The sequence below is a fragment of the Falco naumanni genome, chromosome 7 (genome assembly GCF_017639655.2).
Source record: "Falco naumanni isolate bFalNau1 chromosome 7, bFalNau1.pat, whole genome shotgun sequence".
Lineage (NCBI taxonomy): Eukaryota > Metazoa > Chordata > Aves > Falconiformes > Falconidae > Falco > Falco naumanni.
The window spans coordinates 35,367,085-35,393,936 of NC_054060.1; the positions used below are offsets into that span (position 1 = coordinate 35,367,085).

The 26,852-nt window shown below is 51.1% G+C and overlaps 1 protein-coding gene across 7 annotated transcripts in view; it reads left to right on the forward strand.

The window, feature by feature from the left end:
* TRIM9 (tripartite motif containing 9) overlaps nt 1-26,852 on the forward strand; it is a 71,102-nt gene that overhangs the window by 20,508 nt on the left and 23,742 nt on the right. For all 7 annotated transcript variants that reach the window (XM_040601825.1, XM_040601827.1, XM_040601828.1 and 4 more), the window contains exons 2-3: nt 19,420-19,515; nt 19,980-20,102. In XM_040601825.1, coding sequence (XP_040457759.1) covers nt 19,420-19,515; nt 19,980-20,102 — 219 coding nt within the window. The remainder of the gene's footprint in view (nt 1-19,419; nt 19,516-19,979; nt 20,103-26,852) is intronic.

Consider the following 26,852-nt stretch of genomic DNA (forward strand, 5'->3'; position numbering starts at 1 on the left):
TTTTGGGTTATCTGCAGCACCAAATGCAGTCTGGTTGCTATCACATTTTGGGAGTAATCCCAGAGAGAACCCTTTCCAGCTTGGGATGATTGGATCCAGATGTAGGGCCTCAGACTGCAGTGTCTGGAGGAAGGAGTTAACAGAGGAGAAATGCTGGATTTACTGTGTTTTTCCTGCACTTGAAGTGAGATTTGAGCTTCCTTACTCTGCTCTAAGTGCTTTCTTAGCAGCAGCCACCTGAGCATCTCTACTGCTGCTGTGGTGAGTGTTGTGTTTCCAGTGCTCCAGTATCCATGGTGATGGGAAGTATTTCTAAAGTCGTGCTTCAAAGGTAATATGAAATCCTGGTCCTTGGACCTGCCCTTTGATTTCTGTTGCACCTGCCCTTGGTTTTCTCCTTGGAGAGCCCTCCCCTATGCACAGCATTGACAACAGTCATTGGTTTAAATGAGCAGGAGTTCAGTGCATGCTTGCAGAGCCTTCCCTCTGCCCAGAGCTGAAAGAGGAACTTCTCTCAGAGAAATCACTTATGTAGAGGTAGGACTACATGAAGTCCAAGGGTTTGGCAGTGGCCTTGCTCTGCTGAAGAGCCTGGAGCTGCTTTGTCCCCACACTGAAACTGCAGTAGGCAACTAGGTGGGAGCATCTCTGCTCAGGCAGAGATGTTCATGTCAGGCAAAAGCTCTTTATTAATACAGCTTTGGTCATAGAAAACTTCAAATCAAAAGAGACTTCAGAGAGCTCAAGTCCAGCCTTCTGATCAGAAGCAGCAGCTCTAGTAAGCTCAACCTGGGGCAGGTTCCTCTGGCCTCTGGATCTTTAATGAGGCATAAGAAGAAGCAATGCCAAACCTACAATCCCTGCTTCCCAGGCATGAGAAATGCTTCTGTACTGCTGAGAGCTTCTTGCCTCTTGCCTGGACTGGATGGAGTCTGCAAGAGGATCATGGCTGAAAGCAAGTATCTGAAGTGGTGGTCTCCAGAGTAGTTTCCCATCCTGTTGGAGAGGGAAGGAATGAAGCAGAAAGGCCAGCTGATCCATATGCATCTTGATTTTGTTTCCCTTCTCCTCCTCCTGCTGCTGCTGTGTGATACCAGCAATCTTATCAAAGGCAGAAAGCATAAAATCAGTAATAATTCGCTGATGTTCTGTTGCTAGTAAAATCTTGTCTGCCAATGACTTCTAGCAAAGCAGAGATCTTCCAGCATGGGTACTGTCTCTGCTGAGCAAGCTGGCTGGCACAGATGGGCTGGGTAAGTCAGATGGGCTGTTCAGCTGTGCCCTCTGCATGTCCCCAGGAGAGCTGCCCTGCTGTACAGGGGCTCAGGTGTGACTGCGAAACAGCTCCAGAGCAGTCACACCTTGCAGCCAAGTGTGTTACGGTGATGTCCACTCAAGCTTACTCCACTGCACTTAAATGACAGAGCACGAATGTTTCGAGCCATATTGCCTGCGGTTCAGCCATCACACAAGGGTTTGTGGCAGAGACGGAGCTCGGCTGTTTCCTAGAGATGTGAGGGAGAGCTCAGGACAGCTGCTGGAAGTGCTCAGATCCCTGAAGTGTGTTTCACTGATGGCTCTGGGGCATCCTTGTTACACAGAACATCTCGGGAGATTTAATGTTTCGCTTTTATGCTCATCAGGCACTCACCGTTAAACACGAGCTTTAAAGCACTAGCCAAAAGCAACATTTAGAAAAAAATGGGAACAAAGAACTCACATTCTCTCAAAAGTGTGTCAGAGAAGCAGAGAGAGAGGGATTTGCTGTGTACTCCAGGGTTAGGTAGGTAGTGGTGTATTTGCCCAAAGAGACACTAATACCCAGTGATGTATTTGGTCACATCCCATACACAGCACAGTCGATTGAAGACCTCGGAGGAGAGCACAAGAAACACTCCAAAAGGGTGCTGTGAGCTATCATTCCTGTTGGGGAAAGTCTTACTGGTGCAGCCTCAGCTGGAAGATGGTAACAGTTTGGGGCACCCAGGCATTGAGGCAGTTGTAAACCATGGTCATAGCATGCAGGGAGAGCAGCTGGAGTGACCACAGGGGAAGGAATGAATGAGCTGGGCATGCATGGAGAGGAGAAGAGGAGGTTTGGAGAGAGGGATTGTGATGGTCTTCAAGCCGATAGTGAACTATTGTGTTCACTTTGTGAACTTTGTGTTTCCATGAATGAGTGAGAAGTTTGGTGTTTAATTTGTAGCAGTGGAAATGTGGTTAAATTTACCCTTCTCCCAGACCAGACTTTGTGATTGGGAGTTTTGGCATATGGGCAGTGGCCAGAATAAGTGCTAATGACCCCAAATACCATCTCCTTGAACAGGTATTAGCCACTGTCCCTTCAGGGAATATCAGATTAGGAAGGAAGGCTGAAAGCTGAGAGCATTTAGATTTGAGGCAATGATGGAAAAGACCAACTGTAGGCTGCAGTCATAGAATTATAGAATGGTTTGTGTTGGAAGGGACCTTGAAAGGTCATCTACTCCAGCCCCCTCAGTGCTGACGCTGTTTAACTTCAGCACATGCCAGACTGCTTTCCACAGGGCAAATAGCCACCAGGAACATACACAGAAAAGCAACGGTCTGGTAGTTGTGCAGGACTTTGGATGTGCCCAAGGTAAGATTTGAGCAGGAGAGGACATACTTCTGTTAAGCTTATTCGTTTGGGAAAGGCAGACAAGCTTTTGGGTAAACCAGCCCATCCTCGGAGGCTGCAGCATCAAGGATTTATTAGGAAATGCAGCAGATGGGTTGTGTGCAAGGCCGTGACGCATCCCCACTTTGCGGAGATGCTGGGGGGATACACGTGCTTCCTCCCATTGAAGGGAAGGCCTGTGTGTTGGTAGCCAAAGGGAGTGAGATGCCGTCTCGCATCTGTGCCTTTGAAAACCTCCCTTCAGCTAAGTCCACGAGTGCTTGCTGATGTTCTGCAAAATCCCAGTTTTGGTCTGCAGCCAAAGAGGCAAAAGGCTGTGAAATGAGATGCTGCTGATAAGGCAGCAGGCTGGGATCTCTGGAAGCCGCAGTGCATTGCTAGCTTAGTTCAGATGGCTGGTGAGATACCTACTGCACAGGACTGACAACACGCAGAGTCAGGAGGATGCTAAGGCTGTGTGACCTGTTTGGTGTCAGCCTGCATGTTGGTGTTGTTTGAAAGTTGCGCTTTTACCTTTTTAGGAAGCACATGAGGCTTCCTTAGACCGAGTGCCCACCCACCCAACTGCCCCAGAGCTTTCCAGTCTGCACTGACAGGAGATGGGAGAAGTGGACTTGCCCAGCATCACACTGGTCAGCTATGGTGGAGCAGGGCTTAGACTCCAGGCCTCCTGGATGCAGAATCAGGACCACATTCAGCAGGAAGGCAGTTTCATTGAGCTGCCCTTTGTGGTGGGACTTCATGGTCATCAGTGGTGGTGCTGATGAGTTGCAGTCACTCGTGCCAGCCAAAGTGAGTGCACTGAATGCCAGCCGATCGCAGCGATGGGGTGTGTTCTATATTAGTGCCTCAGTGAGTACTGCTCTGAGCCGAAGAGGGCAATACAGTTTGCTTTTCTAGGCAACTAAATGTCAAAGCAAAGTCAAGGTGTTGGCTAGCTGTTAAGCCTGTTGATGACTGTGCCAGATTAAGGACACAGATGGTTATTAAAGGCTGCAGGACAAGACAAAAGGATGGTCAATAGTCTCACTGCAGAAAGAGGAATTGCTCCATGGGGCCTTCAGCCTGCTTTCTCCTATGTTTGGGCTAGGACTGGTAAAAATCATTGTTTATGCAGTTAATCAAGTTTAAATTTCACTCCAAACAAAGTAATCAGATTGAGAGGCTTAATGCAATAATGGGATGGAAGAGCTAAAGTTGTGAGTAACCACAGAGGCATGCCGAGTGGGAATAGTGTCCAGTAATTGGATTGAAGGCAGATGGAGCAAAATTTTAAGGCAGAAATGCACCTTCCTGGATATTGGGCGGTGCCAGGACCCCGTGCACTGCCTGGATGACTGCATAGGAGAAGATGCTTGGTGCTTGCACACAGGAGTAGCCTGGCATCTCTGTACTCTTATGCTAACTGTACCCCACAAAGCGGGTGTACTGGTCCCCTGGCAGCTTCACCCTCAGGCTGATGGTCTTGGTTTGTTTCCACGCTTGTGGATCCACAGTACCTTTGTTCTATACAGAACACAGATCTTGGTCTGTGAGATTGTAAGCCGAGTCTTTGCTTACGTGTTTCTCTATGCACCATGGAGAAAAGTGGGCTCTAAGGAGACAGGGTTTGCCAGGTGGGAATTTCAAGAATTTACAAGAATGTCCCCCAGATGTTTTTTAATAAAAAGGTGCAGCAGTAGTTTGTGCTGTTCCAACCTGGCCAAACCCCAGCCTTTCCCTATTACTGACCTGACTGGAAGTGATTTAAAGCTCCTTGACTTTTTCTGGCAGTCCTTCCCCTAGTGCTCATTTGTTCTGCATAATTATGACCATTTCTTAGCAATCCCTGGGGAGCTCCTTTTCTTCTGGATGGACTCGTCCTCTGGCACAACTTGAGCCTGAAGAAGAAGGAAGGTCAAATGGAGCACTGGCACCTGAGGGGTGTTTGCTAGGTAGATGCCAGCAGGTTGCTGCTGCATTGCTTTTCCTCCACTGTGAGAGATACTGAACCTCTATCTTGACCACTCTGTCAACAAACCTGAGTTTGACCTGTAGGAAATGGGCTGTTCACTGGGCATTTTCACAATGCACAGGTGGGTTTAAGGAATTCTGCAAGAAAAATGTAGACCAAAACTTGAGAGGTTTGTCTCAGTATGGATGCAGCCCTGGTGACGCAACATATTACAGCCTTGAGCCTTTTGCAGCAGTGAGCTGAAGCAGGGATAGGGTTTTGCTGCTTCATATATGTAATTAACACTGGCCATAACACCATCACTATTTCACTTCTGACTCTTCATGTCATAGGCTCATGGGAGTCCTTGGAAAGAGCTGACAAGCTTGACCATAGTGAGATGTTCCCTGAGCATCATGTGGAGGCCTCCTTTGGAGTTTGCCATTGACCAGAGCGGCTGCTTCTCTGTCTCTAAAGCTTTGGTGGGAATTCATTACACCCCACAGCCTGTCTTCTCCAGAACCAGGACTGCATTTGCCATGTGGCTAGAATGAGCCCATTCCCTTCTGCAGTGTTTGGGAGCTAATGGTCTTAGCATACTGCATGCTTGCATGAACAGCTAGGTGATGGGGCCTTGCCTGGGTGTGTGACTGACATAAAATTACCAGAAGTGGCCAGACATGCCATGCTCACAGGACAGCAACAGTGGCATCTTGGTCATATGGTGACTATACCTCTAGTCCTATGATGGATGTACATCCTTCCACCTCGGTAAGAAGCTCTGTTGCCTCTCCTGAGGTCTTCCACTAGCTTGTGGGAAGAATGGTGCAGAAGAACCTTCTCTTGGAGGGTGTTACTGGTGCGGTCCTTTACATCCCAAAGTAGTTTTCCCAGAGAACGAAGGCTGCTTTTGTTTGCAGCAGTGTTGTGGGTCAGAAGGCAGCCTTGTGTCCAGGCTTTTCCCTTACAGCAGATTTTGCTCTTGTAAATTCATTTTTAGGCAAGTTAGACAAATTAGGCAATGGAAATTTTCTTTGGTGAGACAAACAGCAAAAACCAGAAGATTTGTTTGATCTTTATGGAGTTTTATTTGATTTTTATGGAGAAAGTAAGCAATATTTGGCCCAGTTCTCCTGCCAACACGAGGCCAAGAAAGAGCACTTCTGTTAAGGTTAACACCATGTGTCAGCATGCTATTGCCTGGGGAGTTGCCATGACCGACTCTTCCCTGTGCACAGTAGAGAGTGGAGCTAGCTGGATGCAATACCAGCACACTCCTTTATCACTCACAAAAAAGCTGGGTTTAAGCCCATTTCTCCAGGTTCTCCTACTGTTGCAGCATGCCTGAAGGCTCCTAAAAAGAGTCCATGCTCTTACCAGTGCATTCCTGCTGAGCCATTTGAGTTTTTTATCTTGTTCAACCTCCTCCACGGCCATTTGTTTAATACCAGACCCCTTGTAGAGGCAGCTCCCTCTCCAGTGTGCCCTGGGATGGTCCCTGGAGCTGGCTGCTTGGGGTTCCTTGTGTGTGTCACTTCACTGGCCCAGCGTTCACCTGAGCCAGAGGTGAACACTGAGCCATGGAGGACTGCTGCTGCCAGGAAGATGACGTAGAGATGATCACTGCATCTCAAGAGGACAGCATTTGAGCTAAGAGGCCAGCATCGAGGGGAGACTACACTTGGAGATGGCCAGGAGCTCAGGACACAAGCTGAATGCCTAATATGTGTTCCCTTATGTCTTCTGTGCTGTGGGAAGGGGAATCTGGGGCTTGGAGGCTTATTCAGAGTGAAGAGAAAATGCCACAAAGAGCAGCCATCTAAGGAGGGATCAGCTGCTGTAGAGATTAGCTGCTAAGCAGCCTTCTGAGAAAATGCAGTGACTAGTTTTATTAACTGCCTTTCTCTCCAATTAAGGCTGTGCAATGAATTTGTTACGTTTTAAAAACAATAATAATGCTATTTCAGTGGCTGCCTGAGGTAGGGAAGATTTTGCTTGATGAGCCAGTTCCTTCGGACCTGCAGAGTACTCCTCCAGAAGCTGAACTCTGCGCTCACTGAGGCTTATTATAACTAGATCAGTTGCCTTGATTACCTTGCACTGCTGAACGTTATTACTCTCAATATTTGTCATGCACTGACTTTCTCAACAGCTGTGCAGCAGACCGGTAGGTAACGCATTGTCAATAAGCCATCTCTCTGTTTCGCTCCTCGGTGCTCGTTCAGGGCTGGTTCTACATTGGTAAGGGTAGCAAAGGAAAGCAGCATTGACAGCAGCTCTGGGTAACATGCATCTCACTTTGCAGGGCACCAGAAAGCCAAATTTCTGCAGTTTCCCTTCCAGCACAGACTTGTCTTCTGGCTGCTTTTCCCTTGTAGTCTGTCTACAACATGTCCTGCCCTTTGTCATCCCTAGGGAAAGGAAATCTGTTGATCAGGCCAGGATGTGCCTGATGTCAGCAGGCAGCCCCAGTGCTGTTAGGAGGTCGACAGCTGTATTCTTATCCCTGACTGATTTGTGTCCAAGGAAGCCCTTTGCCAGCTGGGCTCAACCCCAGTCTGCTCATCTCAAGTAGGAGGCCACAGTGCAGACCTGTGGTGCCATTCAAGAGCTTCCTCCAAGCATGGCCGGTGCAGCATGGAGCTGCACCCAGGCTAGTTAGCCCAAGCGCCAGGCATGCTAACGGGGCTTGTGGTATGATGCTAAGCCATGCTGCATGCTGTTGTGCTCAGCTCTCGCCTGCAGTTTTCTGACACCACCATTTGGCCAAAGGATCCTTAAGCGGGACCAGGCATCCTGTCCTCCTCATCTGTGATTCTCCTCTTTTGGCATGAGGGCACACGGAGCTCTCAGCAACTTGGACACGGTCCCATCTCCTCTCTTGTTTCCAGATCTCTCTAATTGGATTCAGCTCTGCTCGTTTCATCTCCTTGCCCCTGTGCTAGCAGCAGCTGCAGTTGGAAGCAGGGGAGCCTGGCAGAAGCCATGCCCTGTGGGAATGCCCCTCTGCAGATGAGAGAGGCACTCCAGAGTAGAGGGGTGCATGCTGTCCCTCCTGACTCCTCCAGCCATCAGGGAAACAGGCTGCAGGCTCCAGCAGGTGGGAGCCCAGGAGGAGCAGCATGCCCAGGCACTGTCTTCAGGGGTCAGAGCCTGTGAAACAGCCCCATTGGCTGCAGTGACAGTGCCCACAAGGCTGCCTTTTGCCACGCTGAGGGCTGGAGAGCACCAAAGGATGCTTAAACCTACTTTTTCCACAAATATGGGAAAAGTGTGCAAGACAGTGTGTTTCCAGCTTTTTCGGAGAGAAGTGTACGTGCTTATTCTGCCTGTAAGTTGCACCTCTAATAAAGAACCAGCCCATCTGCTTAGGGATGTGGCTGTGTGCTGGTCCAGGAGAGCTACAAGCATTTCCACCTGCTCAGGACACCACATTGTTGCTGGACCATGCTTTGCAGGGGCGGGGGGGGGGGGAAGCCTGCAGAAGTCATTACTTGGCTGCGAGCTGTCCTCTGCCTCTCACCAGCCTCATTCATCTCTCAAAACATAACAACACTGACACACAGCAAATGAGCCCTGTGCTTCCAGAGTGGTTTGGAAATGCCACCAGCCACACGACAGCAACTATAGATCAGTGTGCTCCCAGCTGGGTCACAAGTGACAGTAATCAGCCATCATTACGATTGCAGTCCTCAAGACATGGCTCAGCACAGTCATTAAAGGGAGCTGCGTGCTGCTGTTACTCTGGACGGACTGGCTTGCACCAGGATCTTCACTGGGCCTTTTCCACACAAAGCATCTCTTTGCTTCCTCGCACCAGCCTCCTTACAACCCATATGGAGCTGCCCATACTTCTGTTGCTGGCCCATGTCACTTCAGTGTCTGCATCCATCATACCTGCACATCTCCTCAGCCCAAAGAGCACTCCTTTAGCATACACCTGTGGGGCTGGAGATGAGGTGTTGCACCCTTGGTACCTGGGAGCTGTACCCAGGCTGTGGGAGGATCTCTGCAGTGCTGGTAGATTGGTGATGTCGGTCACATCCTTCACAGAGCTTTCACTGTTGTGGCAGTCAGAGGCTGTGCAGGTGCACAAAGCTGGCGGTGGAGTCTGCTGTATATCAAGGCTTGGGCATCAATAATGCAGACAGAACAAGAGCCCTCTTCCCTGAGCTCTCATCTTGGCCTCCAGTAGTGACAGGACTCATGCATCTGATGAAGGTGGCGAACAAAGACTGCTTTCAGTTGATGCCTTCTTGTTAATTGCTCTACAGATTCCCTGCTATCTCACAGCAAAGGTGCATGCCCTCCATGCCTGTTTTGGTTACTCAGACTTGCTGGGCCTGGTGACTGTCAGTTGTAGAACCAGCAAAGCTACCCCAGAGTTGCAGAGGCATGAACAAAGAGGAGGCAAGCACCAGTGTGCAAACTTTACCACCCTTCACGGTTGGCAAGACACTGCTGCTGGGTGCACTGATGCCAGGAGAGGGACCCTGCATCTACAGCAGGCCTGGCTGATGTAAGGAACAGGAGGATTGTGCACAAATGCATCATCCAGCCTGTGCTAATTTCCCCCCTAGCCTGCAAGGTTGCCTGTGAGTGTTGCAGGGGGAAGAGATGTGTCCTGAGGATCCCATTTGGATCTCGGCTAGCTGTAGACTTTAGAGCTGGGAGCTGAGCTGCTTGCTATCTGTTGTGCCCTGAGCAGCCCCACAAGGGACAATGGGGACAAATTTATTCTAGTCTTGCTTGCACAAACCAGCCGCTAGCGAAGTTTGTGGCCTTCTTGACAGAGTTCAGATCCCAGAAAAAGCCAGACTCAATCAGTATCATCTTGGTTACAAGACTCCAAGGAAGACTGCTATGTAGACCAGAATGTGGAAATTGCTTAGCTCGGAAAAAGAAGCCTGCAGCGAAAAGCTGCAACATGCATTTGCAATACTCCCACCCTGCATGTCCACCCTGATGTCTGTGTGCAGAGCTGCAGCAGACCTAGACTCCTCTCATGGATGCAGCCTGGAGGATGCACTCCAGGAGCACGCCTAATGCAGTGCAACTGAAGCACAACCAGGCAAGGGTGAGTCCAAAGTGTCTCTCCTCCTGAAATATAGGAAAAGCAGATCTCAGCATCTACTCACTCTACAGATCTGTGCCGATCAGTCCACCATATTTGGCCTTTTTAAAATAGTTTCTCACCCTTACCTTGTTTGCCCCTCTGTGTCCCTGTGGGCAGGTAGCAGACCCTTGCTTATCTTGTGTTTTTCTCAGTGTTGCTGTAATAGATCTGGCAGTTCTGTCTGGGATTTCAAAGGGACATGTGTTATGTTTTGCCAGTGAAAAGCTAAGATGATTTGTTGTTGGGTGTTAATGAAGCAAAACAGGAATTAATTGGACAATATCAAAGGGCTATTAGTAGGTGCTTATGTTTCTTCTCCTTAAAAATCAAAGCAAGGACTATTTTCTATATCAAAGCAAGGACAGAGCATCTTCAACACATCCTCACAGCAAGGAACTGTCAACAAGGAGCAGCCCAGGACATTACATACCTCTTGTATTTGTTTAGCCCAGGGACTAGAGACAGCCAAGCAAGTTGCCACAAAGGAACTGATCAACACAGTGTCCCTGTGTGCAAAGCTGGCCTTCATCAGGTTGCAAGAAATCTTCCTAGATCTGCCCTCTTCCAGGGGCCTAAGCTAAACCAAGGTTGATCCCACAGCAGTGCTTGAGACAGAAGTTCACTGTGGCTCCAGTGGTGTATAATAAGTTCATCTGGCATCCCCACATTTTTGGAAGCCAGCCACTGGCATGTTATCTCACAGGCCGCTTGGCAGCTGTATCTTCTGCTGGAGAGTTTTTTTGCCTGATTGTTTGCCTTTTGAAGAAGTGGGGTCAAAGTGCAAAGATGCTGGAAGCTGGAGATTTCAGTCCTCCTTCTCCTTCTCGTACAGGCTTCTCTCAAAGCCTGTACAAGAAATCATTGCAGGCTGCAAAGCACCAGCTGTCCTGGCCACGGAAGGCCTGCGAACCAGGGAGTAGCAGGTTCAAGTGAGCACAAGGAATCACAGCAGGAGCAAAATGCTTTGCCATTTCAGAGTGGAAGAAGCAGCATGTGGCCTGTCCCCCCAGGCACCCACAGCTCCGGCATCCCAGCTAGACCGTCATGCACGCTGCTCATAGCAGGGGGTCTTGGAGGCCCTTTCTTTCACAATTTTGGCATAGCAATTACATGCATTGAAGTCCACACAAAGAGAATAATTGATGTTTATACCCTAAGTTTCTTGCTTCCAGCAGTGTCCCCAGTGCTGGCTAATGCACAGTTCCAGAGCTTGGCAACCAAGTTGCAGCAGGTCATTTTCAAAACATGAGAAATCTCCTTTCAGAGAGAACCCCTGAAGTCTGGGGCTGGTCAGGACGTAGAACCCACCCCTTTCTGCCATGTGTGAGGGGCTCTGGGCAGCCAGGCAGTGAGCTGGGCTAGGCAAGTCACTGTGCTGGTACAGAGGACCGATGGACATTACCACTGCTGCTGCAGGATGTCAGTGAGACCAGGCTAAATAAAACACACAGGAAAATCAGTGTGAATTCAGCATTGCCCACAGCAAGGCTGGGAGAGGCAGAGCAGCCTGCCTTCCCAAGGCCAGGGAATCCTGTAGCCACATGGAAGGCAATGAAAGGGTTTTAGCAAGGTTATGCTTGAAAAGAATATATACTTGCTTTATTTTCAGGCTGGAGCCTTTGGATCAGTTCTGCCTGCTGAGGAAATACACTGCCCTTGTGTCTGTGTGAACAAAGCCAGTGGCTGGGGCCATCTGTGTGCCCAAGTGACAGCACGTCGGTACTGGGGGCTTCAGCTCCTGGCTGGTTATTGCAGTCATCATCCCACAGAGAACACAGGGGAGATGATGAGGTAGGATGACCATCCCAAGGAAGCAAGCAATCCCACAAACACAGGGCTTGGGCCAGAAATGGTGCAGACACAGGCTTAGCTGTGTACCCAAGGGGTTGGTTAGGCCAGCACTGTGCCACAGCAGGCAGGCATCCTGGTACCATCCAGGCTTGTGTGGGGTAGGCAGCTGTCCACAGCGTCTGACCTGGCTTGCCCTTCACCTGGACATTCCAGGTTCTGCTTCTGGAGACCGTGCCATGCACAGCCCTCCACAGACCCAACAAACACGCATAGCCCTGTGGCAGTTCCTTATTGCAGGGAAGGACAGGTGAGTGTCCACATGCAAGATTTCACCTTGATAAGCAATGACTCAGGGTGGGCAGGAATAAATAAGAACAACCTGGGCTGAGCTGATAAGGCCTCCAACTCTGACACCAGTGGGATTGGCAGTGATTTCTGTTCTGCACTGCAGCACCAGAACATCTTTGCCGCTCTGTTATCAACGCTATCAAAAAATAAGTGGCTTTAACAAAATCCTACCAGCCGGCAGGCAGCAGTCCGGCTTTGGGACTTGGCATGGGGCAAAACTCACTTCATCACCTCCCCCAGCTTGTGGGAGGGCTGCAGACATCCTGTCTGCCTGGCAGAGGGGATGTGAGGATTTTTTCCCAGCTGAATTTTCCACTGCCTCCATCCTGGCTTGGCCCACAGTCTCTTCTGGAGTGTGGCTTTGGGTGGCACACGTGAGTCTGCTGTGTTGCTGCATGGGGCTAGGGAGAAAGGATGGGAGATGAGAGAAGGGAGGAAGCTGCAGGAGGAAAATTCTCTGTGCACAAAACACAGTCTGTGTCCCCAAGGGTGCTGAGCACCCTCAGCACCTGTTGCTGTCTGTGGGCGCTGGGTACCCTTGGCACTGCAGAGGGGTTGAGGGCTGGGTGATCTGCTGCTCCACACTATCCATACAGCCATGCCAGGTTGGATCTTTGGGCATCCCAAAGCCACTGCATCCCTCTGTTTGCACTGACAAAGCTGTAACTCACCCATGCCTCAACCTGCGCTGGGGATCCTTGTGGACCTGCATGTGAGTGTCACCACCACAGAGCTGAGACAGCTCAAAGTGTCCCCATCTCAGGTGTCCTCCCTTCTCAGATTCTGCCTGGGGTTTTCCCAGAATTGGAGTGGCAAAGAACTGCATGCTTCCCCCAGAAAGATCCACCAAGGTCTGGGATTAATAGTAGTGGGTGTAGTGTCTGCCTCTACCAGAGATAGAGGGGCCCCTCCATAGGCCATGGAATTAACTGTAATGTCAATAAAAATTGCCCCACAGGCAATGTGCTCTGCAGGTGCTTGCCTGCCCTGGAGAGCCAGCCCACCTGGTATGTGCAGAGGATCATCTGCTTTGCAGACCCCGCTGCTCCCCAGGCTGCTGCAGAGTCAGGAGCAGCAGCCTGGCCCTGAGGCACACTGCCTGCACGGTGCTCCTCTCCCAGGGGCTGCTATATTGTAGTGATTTACTTTTTTTCTTCCTCCTGCATACTCCAGTTTCCCCCCCCATAATGACAACGAAGGAGGAGAACCAAGACCTCTGGTACGAAGTGGTAGCAATCGGTACACAGCGGTAGCGGTTGCTGCCTTCCGATCCCTTGCTTCCCCCATTGTCTGCAGCACGGGAGCTATTCCCGGGGGTTCATTTCTAGCCTGCAGTTTGCACCTAGGAGCTTTGTTCACGGACTTGGCTCTGTGTATGTGTGTCCTGCTGACAAGTGTAGGCTTTCCCGTCTGTTAGTTTATTTGTGGCTTTATGTCAGGCTGACAGCACATCCTTCTCATGGGAAGCCAGGACAACCTGAGCTGGACCTACGTCAAATGCACAGCAGCAGAACGGTGAGGTGTTTGGAAAGGGGTAATTCAGACCCATGCTCTGTTCCTATCACCTGCCTTGGCTCAAGGTTACCGTTACTAGGAGCTAAGATGGTCTGGCTTTGCTCATCCTGCAAACACAGAACATCAGTCGCCTGTATCTATACCACTTCCCTGCCAGAGGCATGCCAGGGTGGGCCTGGGAGTAAGCGCTGGTCTGCAGCTTTCAAGACTGTTGCCTGCTTGCTCTCCAAAGGTGCTGAAGGACTTCAGCACGCAGAGAGGAAGTGGTCTGCAGTGAAAGCGCAGCTCTCCACCAACCTTTTGGGCATGGGATGAGGTTGCCTTGGGGTGTAACCCACTGTCTGCTGCACATCTGCATTTCCAGTGTGATTTCATGGACCAGGCTTAGCAGAGCAGGATGGAGAGGAAAGGAGGAGGACCTTTGAGGAGGTTCGGGTTTGATAGCAGTAGCTGCAGAGGTGTAAGGCATTTTTGGTAAGAGGTGTCGTTAAATGCACACAGGTGGTAACTGCCTAGCCCTGTGTGCTGTCACATCACATCACATGCATTAGGAGCTGGTGGGCAGAGCTCTCGCAGCTGCTGTCTGTGAGCAGTGATCAAACAGAGCTGTTTCTGAGTAGGTTTCAGACTCATTTAGTTGTCTTCATCAGAGTAAGTACACAGGGGTCACTGATACAGTTTGGGGATGTGTGCAAGGGAAATGGGGAAGGGGTCTGGGCACTGTTCAGTGGGAGCAGAGACAGCATGGCCAGTGGGCATGTGGGTGTTGCTGGAGAGCAGCCAGGAGCTTTAGCCATCAGTGCATAGCAGTGGTGCCAAGTCAGCCCCAGAGCAGGCTTAGCAGGAGGGACTGAATGATTGTCAGGTGGCAAAGGAGGAACAGGGAGAAGGGTGAAGCCGTGATTTTATTTTTGCATTTATCGTTGCTGGGAGTAAGCTCAGGAAGGAGCCTTCCCCGGGGCAGGTCGGCAGGCTTCTTCGCCGCACAGGGCACAGCCAGCTCCCCACGGTCACCAGTCTGCCATGAGGCCCAGCTCCTGCAGGACCCCGGGATGTGGCACTGTCCAGCCTGGTCTCCCCCTTGCCCCGTGGTGCAGGCTCAAGTCTCCAGGGGCGGGTTCAGCCCAGGCTGCAGCTCCAGGCAGAGCTCCTGGTTTCTCTTCTTGGGCAGTGTTGAATCCAAAAGTCAGGCTGTCGTGACTGGAGCCGAAAGCCAATTAGCAGCAGTTTAGCTTCATCAACTTCCTGACTGAATGCAAATTTTAATTAAACATCCCATTTTAATTAGTCAGGCATCACATACAGTAAGCTTGCCCCAAGATTCAAAGGCTGTAGATCCTATGCTTTAATTAAAGGAAAGAAGCACCTGACTTCGACTCCAGCATCTGTGACAGCTCATTTTGAGGTTACAAGCAGAACAGCATCTTTTCTTTCTGTGGCTTATTCCTCTTTTACCTCCATACGGGTGCTCCAGCAGAGGAACTGGCTGCAAGATGATGTGGTTGGAAGGAGAGAAGAAACAGGGGCTGGTTGCAACACTTGGGATGTCAGAGCAGGTACTGGGCTCATGATGTAATGCCAAGAGCTCTTTTGGGGTAGGTTTTCTGTCCTGGGGTGACCCAGAGCATGTAGCCCATCTTTGGCTGGTAAGGAGGTGCGGTCATCTGAAATCTTAGGTGCAAACGGCCTTTGATGCAAGACATAGTCTGCTGCAGCCAAGAGGAGGTGGCTTGCACAAGGCATGAACTTAAGCTGTGAACTCCTTGCTACAGGACCTTGTGGGTGATAAAAGCTTATGTTGGTCTGTGAGGAGACAGGCTAGTTCTGTAGAAGAGAAATCTGAGGCGCGTTACACAGGCTACATGAAAGCCATGCCAGCCTCATCAGGTTTCTGAGCTGTGAACTGTTGGAGGCTGGAAGAGCACCGTTGTACAGAAGATGCTGCACTGGGGTGTACATTTGGCCTGGCCTTGATCAGAAATGTCCTTTCTTGATGTCATTTAAATTCATGACTTTTCACCATCACACACAAACTTGCTTTCCTGCATGGAGGCACAGCCCTTGCGAGCTGGGGGCGGGCAGGGCTCCAGAGCTCCTGGGTGTGCAGGGGCACAGGGAGCAGGGCTAGCAACCGGTTTTCTGCTTGCAGAGGAGGAAAGTGCCTGAATACTCCAGGCATCTTGTCTAGTGTCAGAATCTGCAAATGAGTTGGGGTTTGAAATGAGAGCAACTGTTCCTCACTCTTGTTGGTGGCCAACGCTAGCTAACTTTGGGCGTTTCTCGGTATGCCAGATGGAGCTGTCACACAGAGCCGACTCTGTGAATCCAGCATCCAATGCTGAGTGGGACCTGGTGCCTCCTAAAATAACAGGCCCAGCTCCCTCCTCGCCTCAAGGTAAATGTGGAGGAGCTCCATCCCTGGCAGCTAGGTTATGCTGGAGGAGAACCAAACCAGCTTTGTCTGAGAGATGATGCAGAGTTTAAAATGGTGCTTTTCTCTGTTTCTTGGAGCCTGCTCAGCCCTATGAGCCACCAGCCTTCTGCACCAACTGCGCTTATCCGCTTATCCGTGCTCTGGGACAAGGGAATCAAAGAGTGACAGAAATCCCTTTGTCAACCATGCCTGGGAAGGAGGGTTACAGAGCTATTAGCGAGCACAAAGAGTGGACGGATTCTCTCCTAAGTGCTCCGGGGACAGAGATTTAAATGCTTAGCTCCCATTAATGCTAATGTGAATTACAGAGGTCTCTTCTTACTGCCTTGAAACAAGAGCATTGAAAAAGAGGCCAGCTTTCTGCAAAGAACAAATTCACTTGATTTTAAGACGCTGCTAAATGGGATTTTTCTTCATTTCACACTCATTAATTCCCCTGCCTGTGCTAGCTTGGAGGTGGGACTCTGCTCCAGTCCAGCGCATGCAAGCTGGCTGGCCCACTGCACACTGAAGGGTGCTGCATCTCCATCCACCATCCCCTGCTCTGCAGGGGGACAGTGGTTCCCAGGTCGGGGTTCCTGGCCCTGAGAAGACCCAAAGATTTTGTTTCCATGTGGAGATGCAAAGTGCTGCATTTCTGCAGGGAGGGGAAATCCCTCCAGTGTGTGTCAGAAGTACTAACAGCATCTTGTTTCCTATGATCTGGTATAGCACCTGCAGGAGACAAGGCTTGAGATCCTTCCAGCCAACTGCTCCCATGTGGAGAGCTCCTCCTGAGTCTCTATTTCCTGCTCCCTCCATGTGGATCACACGCTTGTGGGAAACCTGTGACACTACCTTCCATGTCCGGTGATTAAATCCTTCTCTGAAGCGAAAGACTGCCTTAAAGCTTGGGTTTGCTCCAAGGGTCATGGAAGGTACCTGTAGAATTTATGGACCTGATCAGTCATTTAATTTTGCTCCACAGCCTCTGACTTATTAACATAACAGAAACCAGAAGGACTTTGTTTTTCTGTGGCATACGGTTATGAATTGTGTTGTCACTGCGCCTGCAGCGCTGCCCTTAATGAATACATTCAGGCATGCCCGCGAGTCCCTGCGCACATTCTCATACACACTCCGTTGTCGTATAGCATTAATTAACCTTGTTTAATGGGCTAACTGTGATGGCTTGCAGCTCTGAGTCCCCGGCAGGATGACTCTTGCCATAAGCAGCAGGGATGCAGCAGGAGAGCTGGGCAGATGTTTGTTTCAAAGGGGACATGTCCAGGAATGTATCTCCACTCCAGGAGAGCCTGTGGCGTAATAGAGACCCTTCCTGGAGATCAGCACAAAGCTCATGCTGATGAAAAACAAAACCTTAGGACTCTCATGTGTGTTGAGGAGTTTGTGGCCACCCATGCATAGGAGCTGGCATCATCAGCTTTGCACAGGTGATGCTGGCTCTTACTGCACAGCACTGTGAGCTGGGCATGCTGGTGTCGGCATCCCATTCTCCATGCTGGGGATGAGGCACAGGGCAGGGTGTCCACTGTGCACCTCACTAACCTTATGATTATGGAAAAAATATGGTTTCCTGACTGGTTTGTGCCCCTCACCTGGAGGCACTGGTGGCATTGAGAACATCTCGAGCAGGGGGAAGGGCTGAGCTGAGAAGGGGGATGTAGTGTAAAACCGCAGGGAGGGATGCTCTGAACACGATGGACCGTCTTTTTCTTTTTGTGTACGGGCTCAAAGCTTGCTGTGCCATGGAAGCCATTGTGCTATGAGTCTGGGGTGTCCAGGGTGAAGGAGCTGCACATGGACAGCACACACTGGTGGTGTTGAGCTCATTAAATTTTAAGAGCATATTTAAAATGCTTTCCCATTGGGAAGCCTGAAGAGTTAGGCTGATTTAAAGATCCCCCTTCTGAAATGTATGTTGATAGGAAAAAAAAAGCCTTCTAAAGATTTTATTAAAGGAAAAAAAAAAACACACCATGCTGCAATTTTAATGAGACGCTTGTAAACATAACAAACTCCTGCTGATGTTCTCTATTAATTGCCTGCATTATCGGAGACCAGGGCCCTGCAGCGCTTGGCTCTCAGCAAACCACCTTGCCAAGCTTAAGATGTCTTCCTAAATGTGGGAGGGCTGGAGTCGTGCCTGGGCTGTGGAGAGCGAGCACGGGGCAGGGTGAGGGAGGCTTTTGCAGGGGTGCAGCAGAGAGGATGAGGCAGGGCTGGGCTGTCCCTGAAGTGCATGGGGCTGCCGGTGCTGTGGGGAGCAACTCGGGCTCTGGCCTCAGCTCTCTTCCAGCCTTTGCTCGGGGCGGGTAGGGAGGAGAGACAGAGAGACCTGCTGAGCTGACTTAGCAATCCCATTTTTATTAGAGATGCATTCACTGATTAGCTCCACATCCTAATGACATGGGCACGATAAATTACAAAGGAAATGCAGAAATCACTAGGGTTATATTAACATCTCCTGGGGAAGCAGCAGTAAGGTCGTTTTCTGGGCCATTAAATGGTTGCCATTCATTTGCTGCCTTGTCTCTTCGATAGCAATTCTTTTTTTCTTGATTTCAGCCCAGCACCATCTCAGCAGGCACTGCGCTCTGCTGACCTCTCATCCCTTCTGCACCATCACTCCCCCTCCTCCCCGTTCCTGTCTCACCTCCTCCCTCTCCCTGTGCCAGCATCTGAGGGAGCACGGCACAACAGAGCAGGGGCCAGCCTGGTGCCAACATCCTGATCACAGGAGAGACGGTTGCAATTAGGTTTTTGGAGATTTGGGGACATCAGCCATCTTCTGGGCTCCCTTCTGTGTCAGCTGCAAAAAAAGATCACACCTCAAAACCTGCATGATGTTTGCAGGCAATTTGCAGCGCACAAAAGAGGCAAAATCTGTCCTGAGAGGTAAATTTTCAGGGGTGATTTGCCCAGCTCTTGAGATAATAACTTGCTGAAATCATGGCAAAAGAGAAAGATTCCTGAGTTAATGTTTGGGAAGCGCCATGAAAATGAGAAAGCACAAGACAATCATTATTATTTCCATGTTACGCTGCTCAGCTCAGCACAGGCCAGAGCAGGCTGTGGGTGTGTGCTCCCACCCCTAGCACTGGAGGAGGAAGGAGCAGTCAGTGTTTTGCACAGCAATGGAGGACCCTGCTTTATGTTAGCTTTCAGGAGGGACTGGGAGATTTTCAGTCTGAATCAGGTGGCCTGACCTGTGCCCTTGTGGTAGTCAGCCTCAGCAGGCATGGGTCAGATCCTACAGGATTTTGGTGTCTGGCTCCCTGGAGAGCACAGATCCAGCAGAGGTAGTGACTGGCTCACTTTGAGACCCAGGATGGATGCGGTTTGTCCCTGATCATGCAGGGAAGCCTGTGGAGGAGGCGGACACTGAATATCTGCTTCCCAAAGCCAGGACATCCATGATGACGGCTAACCCTCCTTTTCCTCTCCTTATACTCGGGCCAGCAGGGGCAGAAGGACACCTTGGTGGGTCGCTGAAGGCTCCACAGCCGGGGGAGGCCGTGCTGGGCTGCAGTCCATCCACAGCCCAAATCGCACATCAGCTCCTCCAGCGCAAGCATGAGTCCACGACATGGAGATGAACTCACTCTTTCTTTCCTCTGCAGAGCCAGCTTTCCCAGGCCCTGAATGGGTTGTCAGACAGAGCCAAGGAAGCAAAAGAGTTCCTGGTCCAACTCCGCAACATGGTGCAGCAAATCCAGGTACTGTGTCTTCTGGCCAAGGAACAGCCCCCTCCTACCAGTTTGAGCTGCTCTCTGCAATCCTCTGTCCCATCATCCCCAGCTTGGTTTGGTGAATGTCCTCCCAAAGGGGCCCACACCTGGCTTTTCCTATTACCCCCTGCAGCCCTCCCAAAAACTGCTCCTCCCAAAGCTGCCTGTGTCGTGGAGGGAGCAGCAGAGACCCCAGTCCTTCCGATCTCTGCCACAGGTAGATCCAAGGGTGTGGCAGGATGGACAAAACCTGTTCCTCACCTGCCATCGTGGTGGCATTTGCCATGAGCCAAGGGCGTAAGCATCCCACGTGCTACTGCTGTGGATTTGTGAGTTGCAATGGTGCAGCTGCATATATAAATACGGCTCATGTGGTGTCATAAAAAAATACAAGGTTTCCCAACTGAAATAGAGATGCTCCCTGGGCTGTGATGCTTTGCTCTGACCCACAGGAGAACAGCGTGGAGTTTGAGGCCTGTCTGGTGGCCCAGTGTGACGCCCTCATTGATGCCCTCAACAGAAGGAAAGCCCAGTTGCTGTCCCGGGTCAACAAGGAGCATGAGCACAAGCTGAAGGTGAGCCCCTACCCACCGGCTTGGTGGTCAGAGAGCTTTCTGCAGGGCTGGCACCAGATGGGGATGAGGACTGTCATGCTGTTTGTTGGGGTGAAGTACCACGGCAGGAGGAGGGAGGTCACTGGAAAGCTGCTCTTGCTTTTCACATTAGCTGAATTCCATTTTGCTGCAGATGCCCAGCCCACTCCCAGCATGACAGGCCCTGAACAAAGTGCTGCTTCCTCCAAGTGGTGGTTCCTACCAAATTGGGCCAGTTACTAGTCATTAGGTCAGCACAACCATGTGTACAGCATCCACAGGCTGGAAAATGTACAACATTGGTTTGAAGCTACTGGTGTGATCCTGCAGGATGCTGAGTGCCTGTAACTTCTGCTGTCTTCAGCTGAAGTCCTGGGGCACACGTTGTCATGAGATGCCGCTTTCATCACCAGGCAGGAGCAGGAATTGCTCTGTGTTTTGTACTTGGTGAGCACCTCATAGCCTCAAGGTGGTGGTTGCACTGAGAGGTAAATTGTTGGCATTGGGGGAGCTGAGGTGCAGCTCTCAACGTGAGCATTGAGGTCAGCTGTGAAAAGGGGCTCCTGGCTTGTGTCGTTACTGCAGTCACTACACTGTGTCTTTTCAGCTGGTTTATGGCTGAAAATGGAAGCAAAGTGTCAAATCTCACCCGGGACTGGGGGTAGCAGGTGTAGCATAGCCCAGTATCTGCTGGACAAGCTAGTTGCACCTCGGCCATCACTGATACAGGGCAACTGAGGCATTTCACATCACTTTGTGCTTCCAGGGTCCCTCTTGCAAGGGCTTTTCAGTGTTCTGGCTAGAAACATCCATGTCTCTTTTCTGGCTCCACTTGCATCCCCCCCCCCCGGCCTTGATTTGGGCCACCCAGCAGGCTCCCAGAGGGATTCCTGGACATGCCTAAAATGGAGGAGGAGGCCGCCAGTTGTCCGCCTGCAGATGATGGGCACTGCAACACGAGGGCATGTGAGCATTTCCATCAGGAGATGGACAATAGCAGCTTTGTGGGACCGAGCCCAGCATCAGTGCTCAGTGTCCAACAATAAAGCACAACCTCAAATAGGCATGCCATGCCGCCAGCTTGTCTTCTAGGCACAGAGAGGACCTCCACTGCCTGGTGGGCTCTCTTTCCCTCTTCCCCTTCATGGCACGGTTAATTAAACTCTTACAAAGCCAGGCAGCACAAAGTAATCTCCCTGCTCAGCACAACCCACAGAGACCTTTCACTTTTTGGCCAGAAGAAAGGATCTGCATCCCACTGCTTGCTCTTACCATATTGCCTGTCCCCCCAGCACATGCACACGTATGTCCCACCCCCATCCACCCTTGTTATCAACTGGACTTTAGGCAGTCCTGGACCTTAAAAGAAGAAACAGCTGCTGGGTTTCAGACTGGACTCTGTTAAAATCAGCCCTCAAGCCTCCATTCCTGAAGGGCCAAGCTTTTACAGCTCCCCACACACCGTGGGAAGGGAGCTGTGTGGGCAGGAGGGGCTCCGTGGTGCTGGGTGCTCCAACAGATGTGGCACATGAGCTTGCATCCAATTACCAGTAGCATCACAGCAGCTGTTGCTTAAAATCCAGAAGCTGCTCCCCTCTGCTCTGCAGCCTGTGGAGTGTTGCTCAGATTTTTAGCCTGAAATTGTTTGATTTTCAGTTTTAATTCTTGCAGGGTGGAGGGGTTAAGTAATAAAGGTAGTGGTGCTGCCTTGGTCTTAGGCTTGTGTGGGAAGAGTCGTGCAGCCCTGACCCACCTGAGTGCCAGCTAGAGTCCTGCACACTTGAGATTTGCCTCCTGTGGCTTCAGCATCGTCAGGCTGGGACACAGAGCCTTAACATGCAGCCCGGGTGAATGCACATCCTTCCCCTCTGGCTTGGGGGACAGGGACAGAGAGGGTCTTGCCTGCTTTCACAAGCTGCAGATGGGACAGGGGCTGCAGGAGAGCCCCAGGCCTGTTGGGTACCTCCTTGGCATCCTCATTGTGCACACACAGGGTCCCCTGGCCGCACCAGGCCACTGAGGTGAGATTCGCCACCAACCCTGCAGCCTGTCCCCCCCACCCCCATCCCCAGCATTGCTTCTGTCACCCAGGGGAAAGGGCTGCCCGGGTCATCACCGCATGGGGCAGTTTCCCCTTTGCCCCTTCCAAGGAGTCCCCTGGACAAAGGCAGCACCTGCAGCTCCAGCTGGGGACAGGCTGGGCTGGCCTCACTCAAAGGGTCGAGACATGAAAGGGGAGCAGCATTGTGTCTGGAGCAGCTGCCTCCCGACGGGATGTCCCTGTCACTGCCCAAGGCTGGGGCTGGCTGGGGGGGATAAAAGCCCCCAACTATTGCTCTGAGGCTCTTGAGCACTGGAAGCATTGCTGAGGGAGCAGGAATCCTTCCAGGGTGTCAGGAAGGATGATGTGTGTGGTGTGACACTGTGCCACCTCTGTGAACAGCCACCTCCCCACCTCTGCCCACCCTGCCGCAGCAGCCTGCTGCGTGCTTGGTGCCGTCTCTTCCTGCACATGCCCTGGCATGCACTTTGTGTTGAATTTGGATGCATGGTGGGTCTTCCTGCAGGACCATAGGGCTTGTCCTGGCTGATGGTCACGTTAGGATGGGACACTGGCTGCTGACTGCCGGTGATAGCTTCACCCCTTCCCAAAGGAGACCAGCCCGGAGCATCCCAGCCTGGCCTGCATGTCCACTTGCTGCTTTGTGTCCCCAGAGCAACTCAGCTGAGGAGGAGATGAGCAGATAAGACTGACCAGTGAGGCTTAGCTGTGCCACCCAGGACCCCTTTCAGATCCAAACTAGCTGCTCCAGCAGCTGGCATGGAGCCGCAGTGCCCTGGCGGCAGATGATCTCCCTGTGGGCTGCCCCTCCTGCCTGCTGGGAGGTTGGCCATCACAGCAGGGCATGGCACCATGTAGGCGAGGAGGAGAGGCATGAAGGGACAAAGCTTGCCGGCTGGCACCGTGCCACAGGCGCCTTTCACCGGAGAGCCCAAGTTCCCATTTCTGTGAGGCAGCCAGAGTTGGGGTCAGCTCAGCTTCAGGACTGACCTACTTTGGTTTGACACATATTTCATGGAGGCAAGCACAAATCCAGGTTTGCCTGTGGGCCAACACTAATTACTCCAGAGTGGAGAGAGGTTTGGGAGGAAATGAACTTGGAAGCATTTCCCCACCCACCCCCTACACTTGGATTCAGATTAAGGACCCAGGCTTTAAAAAATGACATCTGGAGGAGCAGCGGGACCAGGTGCCTGCTCCATCTCTGGGACCAACCTCCTTGTCTGTCCTGCTTCCTCATCGCTGACCCTGGTTTTTAAAGGACCAGTATGGTCTTGCGAAGGGAAGGTGCCCTACAGCATGGGCTGGTTTGTGCAGGGGACATAGAGGCTTCCCTGCAGTGCTATCCCAGGAAGAAATCTCTCCTCAATCCACAGCATGCATGGATTGGTCTCTGCATGTACCTCCTTTAAGCTCTCTGCAGTGTGGTGGACCATTCTGGCTGCCTTCTGGCCTTCAGGTCATAGGATGTCTTTGCTGTGTGGTTTCACCACGGTGCTTTGACTGCAGAGCCCTTGCAGGCAAGCAGCAGTTGTCACATTTCTCAGGGGAGCTCATTATACAGGAAACGTTCACCAAGGGCTCTAGCCTATAGCACTGGATATCCAGAGATGTAATGCTGGTCCATGACCCTTCCTTAGGGGTTACAGGCAGGATTTTCCAGGAAGCCCAAGGGAACTTGATGTCCCCTGTTGGATTAGGTCATTGGGAATCAGGACTGGTGTGTAAGGATGAGAAGGCTGTGAGGTTTAGTTTCCTGTACCATACCATTTCTCTCTGGAAACACCAGACAGGACACACAGGTCAGATAAGCTCATCACAAGGTAGATTATTTCCCGAAGATGCAAATACCAGCCCACTGCTTTCTCTTACAAATCCCTCCACACTCTGCAGTTTTTCCCCTGTCATGGTGTCTGGCCACCTTGGGAAGGGCATCAGCACCAAGAGCTGAGCACTGAGGCTGAGGAGCTCTGCAGAGCTGTGATCAGCCTGCAGGGATGCCTCTAGTTTTCTGATGTCCCTCAAGCTTTCCACTTGTTCTGCTGAAAAGCTGTATCAAGTCTGTCCTCCGTAGCATCTGTCCATGTGCTATGTTCCTCCAGTGGCTCTGCACTGGAGACCAGGTCTCTGTACCACACCTTCCCACACTTGTTGGTGCTGTACAAAAGCTTTGATCAGAGCTGGCTATGCAAGCTTCCAGGACGTGCAGCCGCCAGCATTGCACAGGGTTGTTAACGCAGCAGCTCTGCTTTTCCCAGCTCCAGCTTGAGCCTCCTCTCCCAATAGCAAGAGGCAAGTCACCATGGAAACATCCACCTGGAAATGCTGTGCTCAGAGGACACGTGGTTGTGGGATTCAGCACAATCAAAGTGTCGGGATCTGTTCTGGGGATTTTTCCGTCCAGGATTTTTCCTTCTGGGTTTGCAGCACTGCAGTGAAGCACAGGAGCCCCGCTCCCCTTAACACCACCCTCCATCCCTGCAACTGTGCGGGTGACCTTACCCTGGCCATGGTGTGCCAGGAGAGAGGAGGCTCCGTGTCCTGCACGTGACCTCCCTGCAGGGCTCATCTCAGACGCTGAGGACTCAAGGTTCAAGTGAGGTTGAGTGCCTTGGAAACTGGTTATCTAGCTGAGTACTCAAAAGAGGAGGAAGGTGAGGAAGACGTTTTAAGTAGAGATGAGTGCAGATGTTAGTGCCTTCTAGGAGCTGTATTAAAATGTAAATTATAGTTAATGTCATCTTACAGGGGAAAAAAAGCTCTTGAAATAAATGTCCTATTTTAAGGTAGTAGTGAACTGCTGTGAGTGCACAGCAAAAGTCCTTTTTATAGGTAGTGATTAGCAGCCAGGTTCTGGCTGTTGCCTCCTTTGGCACCTAAAGGGGAAAAAAAAGGCATTTGATAAAAACAACCACAAACAAAATGTATGGAACTGCCCAAATGCCCTCACCAGCTGAGCCATTAGCCCTTTCCCAGAAGATGCCACCATGCAGTGAGGTGTGTTCCTCGCATAGTTTCAGGAGAGGTTTGTGAACTGTCTACCTTCATGCAGAAGTCATGGCAGCCTGGTTTCCCTGGCAGTCTGGTGAATACTGCAAGCCTTTTGAGGCCTCCTGATCCTCAGCCCAACACAGCCTCATTTGCTTGCACAAGTCAAAGGCTTGAGGAACCTCCAGATTTCACTTTCAGCTCTCTTCACTGAAATACCCTTCATTACCAGGGTAACAGGGAGCTGAGGTACCCCAGGGAGTGGAAATTCCTGATGCATGAGAACCACAGGATGCTTAAGGCCACGTGGAAAACTTTTCTGATTCATCAGCCCCACTGGGTTTAGACTGTCCCTTCAAAGGTGTGGGAGATGTTTGTGTCTTATTTTTAAAACCTTTACTTTCCCTAATCGAAGTAATTCGTGACTGCATCCCATTTCTCTTGTGGAGCACAGAAGCAGTAATGCCACAAAGTCCTACCTAGGTCCCAACCAAAGATCCCTCTTCTTGCCTTGAAAACAGTTTGTTGGTGGCAAAGGGAACATGGATTTCCACTGTTGGCTTGCCTGCTGTGTAGATGCTACAATTAAACTGCTGTTTCACGCTCTAGTTCTCCAGATAAATAGATGCTTGGTCCCCAAAGGGGATCACAGAGTTACAGAAGGGCAGGATCGACGGGGCTGAAGGTGCGGGCTGGGACAGAGCTGCAGCAGCTTCTCTGGTGCAGTTTCTGGGCACCTAGAGCAGGCTGCCCTGGACTGCCTCCAGTTGGGTTTTAAATGTCTCCCAGGCTGGAGACTCCACAGCCTCTCTGTTCTGGTCTTTGATCACATTTACAAAAAATAAAAAAAGCTTTTATTTACATTTAAATGAAATTTCTTGTATCTCGTTTTGCACTCACATACATAAAGTTTTACGTAGCCTCAGTGGCAGCCTGCAGCAAGCGCTTCCACTCCCAACCAGACCTTTGTTAGCAGGGATAATCTGCCAGGAAGCTCAGTTATTAATCAGCCTGGAGTTGCCTGGCACTGGCCTCACCTCACCCTGCTGATAGAGGGGTAAAGCCTGGGCTGGCATCTCCGTGCCCCAGCTCCCTCCTCCCAGGCAGTGCCAGGGAGCCCCGCAGGTCTCATGCTAACACCGGAGCAGTGGTGGCAGGTGCCCTTGCCTCGCTGGTAACCCCATCTCTTGGCCAAGTGGGTGCCAGGGGATCCAGTTGCATGTCCAGGGCTGTCCTGGGACACTGTGTCTGTCTTCATCGAGTAAATGCTGTTTCTTGGAGGCTCACGTCTGGCTGGAGGTAGCAGATGGCAATTCTGCTGATAATACTTATAAAGCATCTACTCGGGCAGGGAGAGGCTCACAAATTCATTTGCAAATCAGACACAAATTTAAGCTGCAAAGAAGATAAGAAGATTGTTTTACCAATCCCATCTTTGCTGTCTTCCTGGTGGCATGTGCATTTCCCCACAGAGGGGCCTCGCATGAAAGGAGGCTGATTTTCTGGGCATTCGGGGTGGGATCCCCACCCGCCCATCTGCAGCCCAGCCCAGCAGGGAGTGCAGAACCTTGCTCCAGCTCTGTCGGTGCAGTCAGGATACGCTCTTAACAGCAAGGCTGGAGCCCACAAGCTGCGCTCATCTCACGGTGTTACACAGTGGTCTGCAGCCGAGAGACCCAACG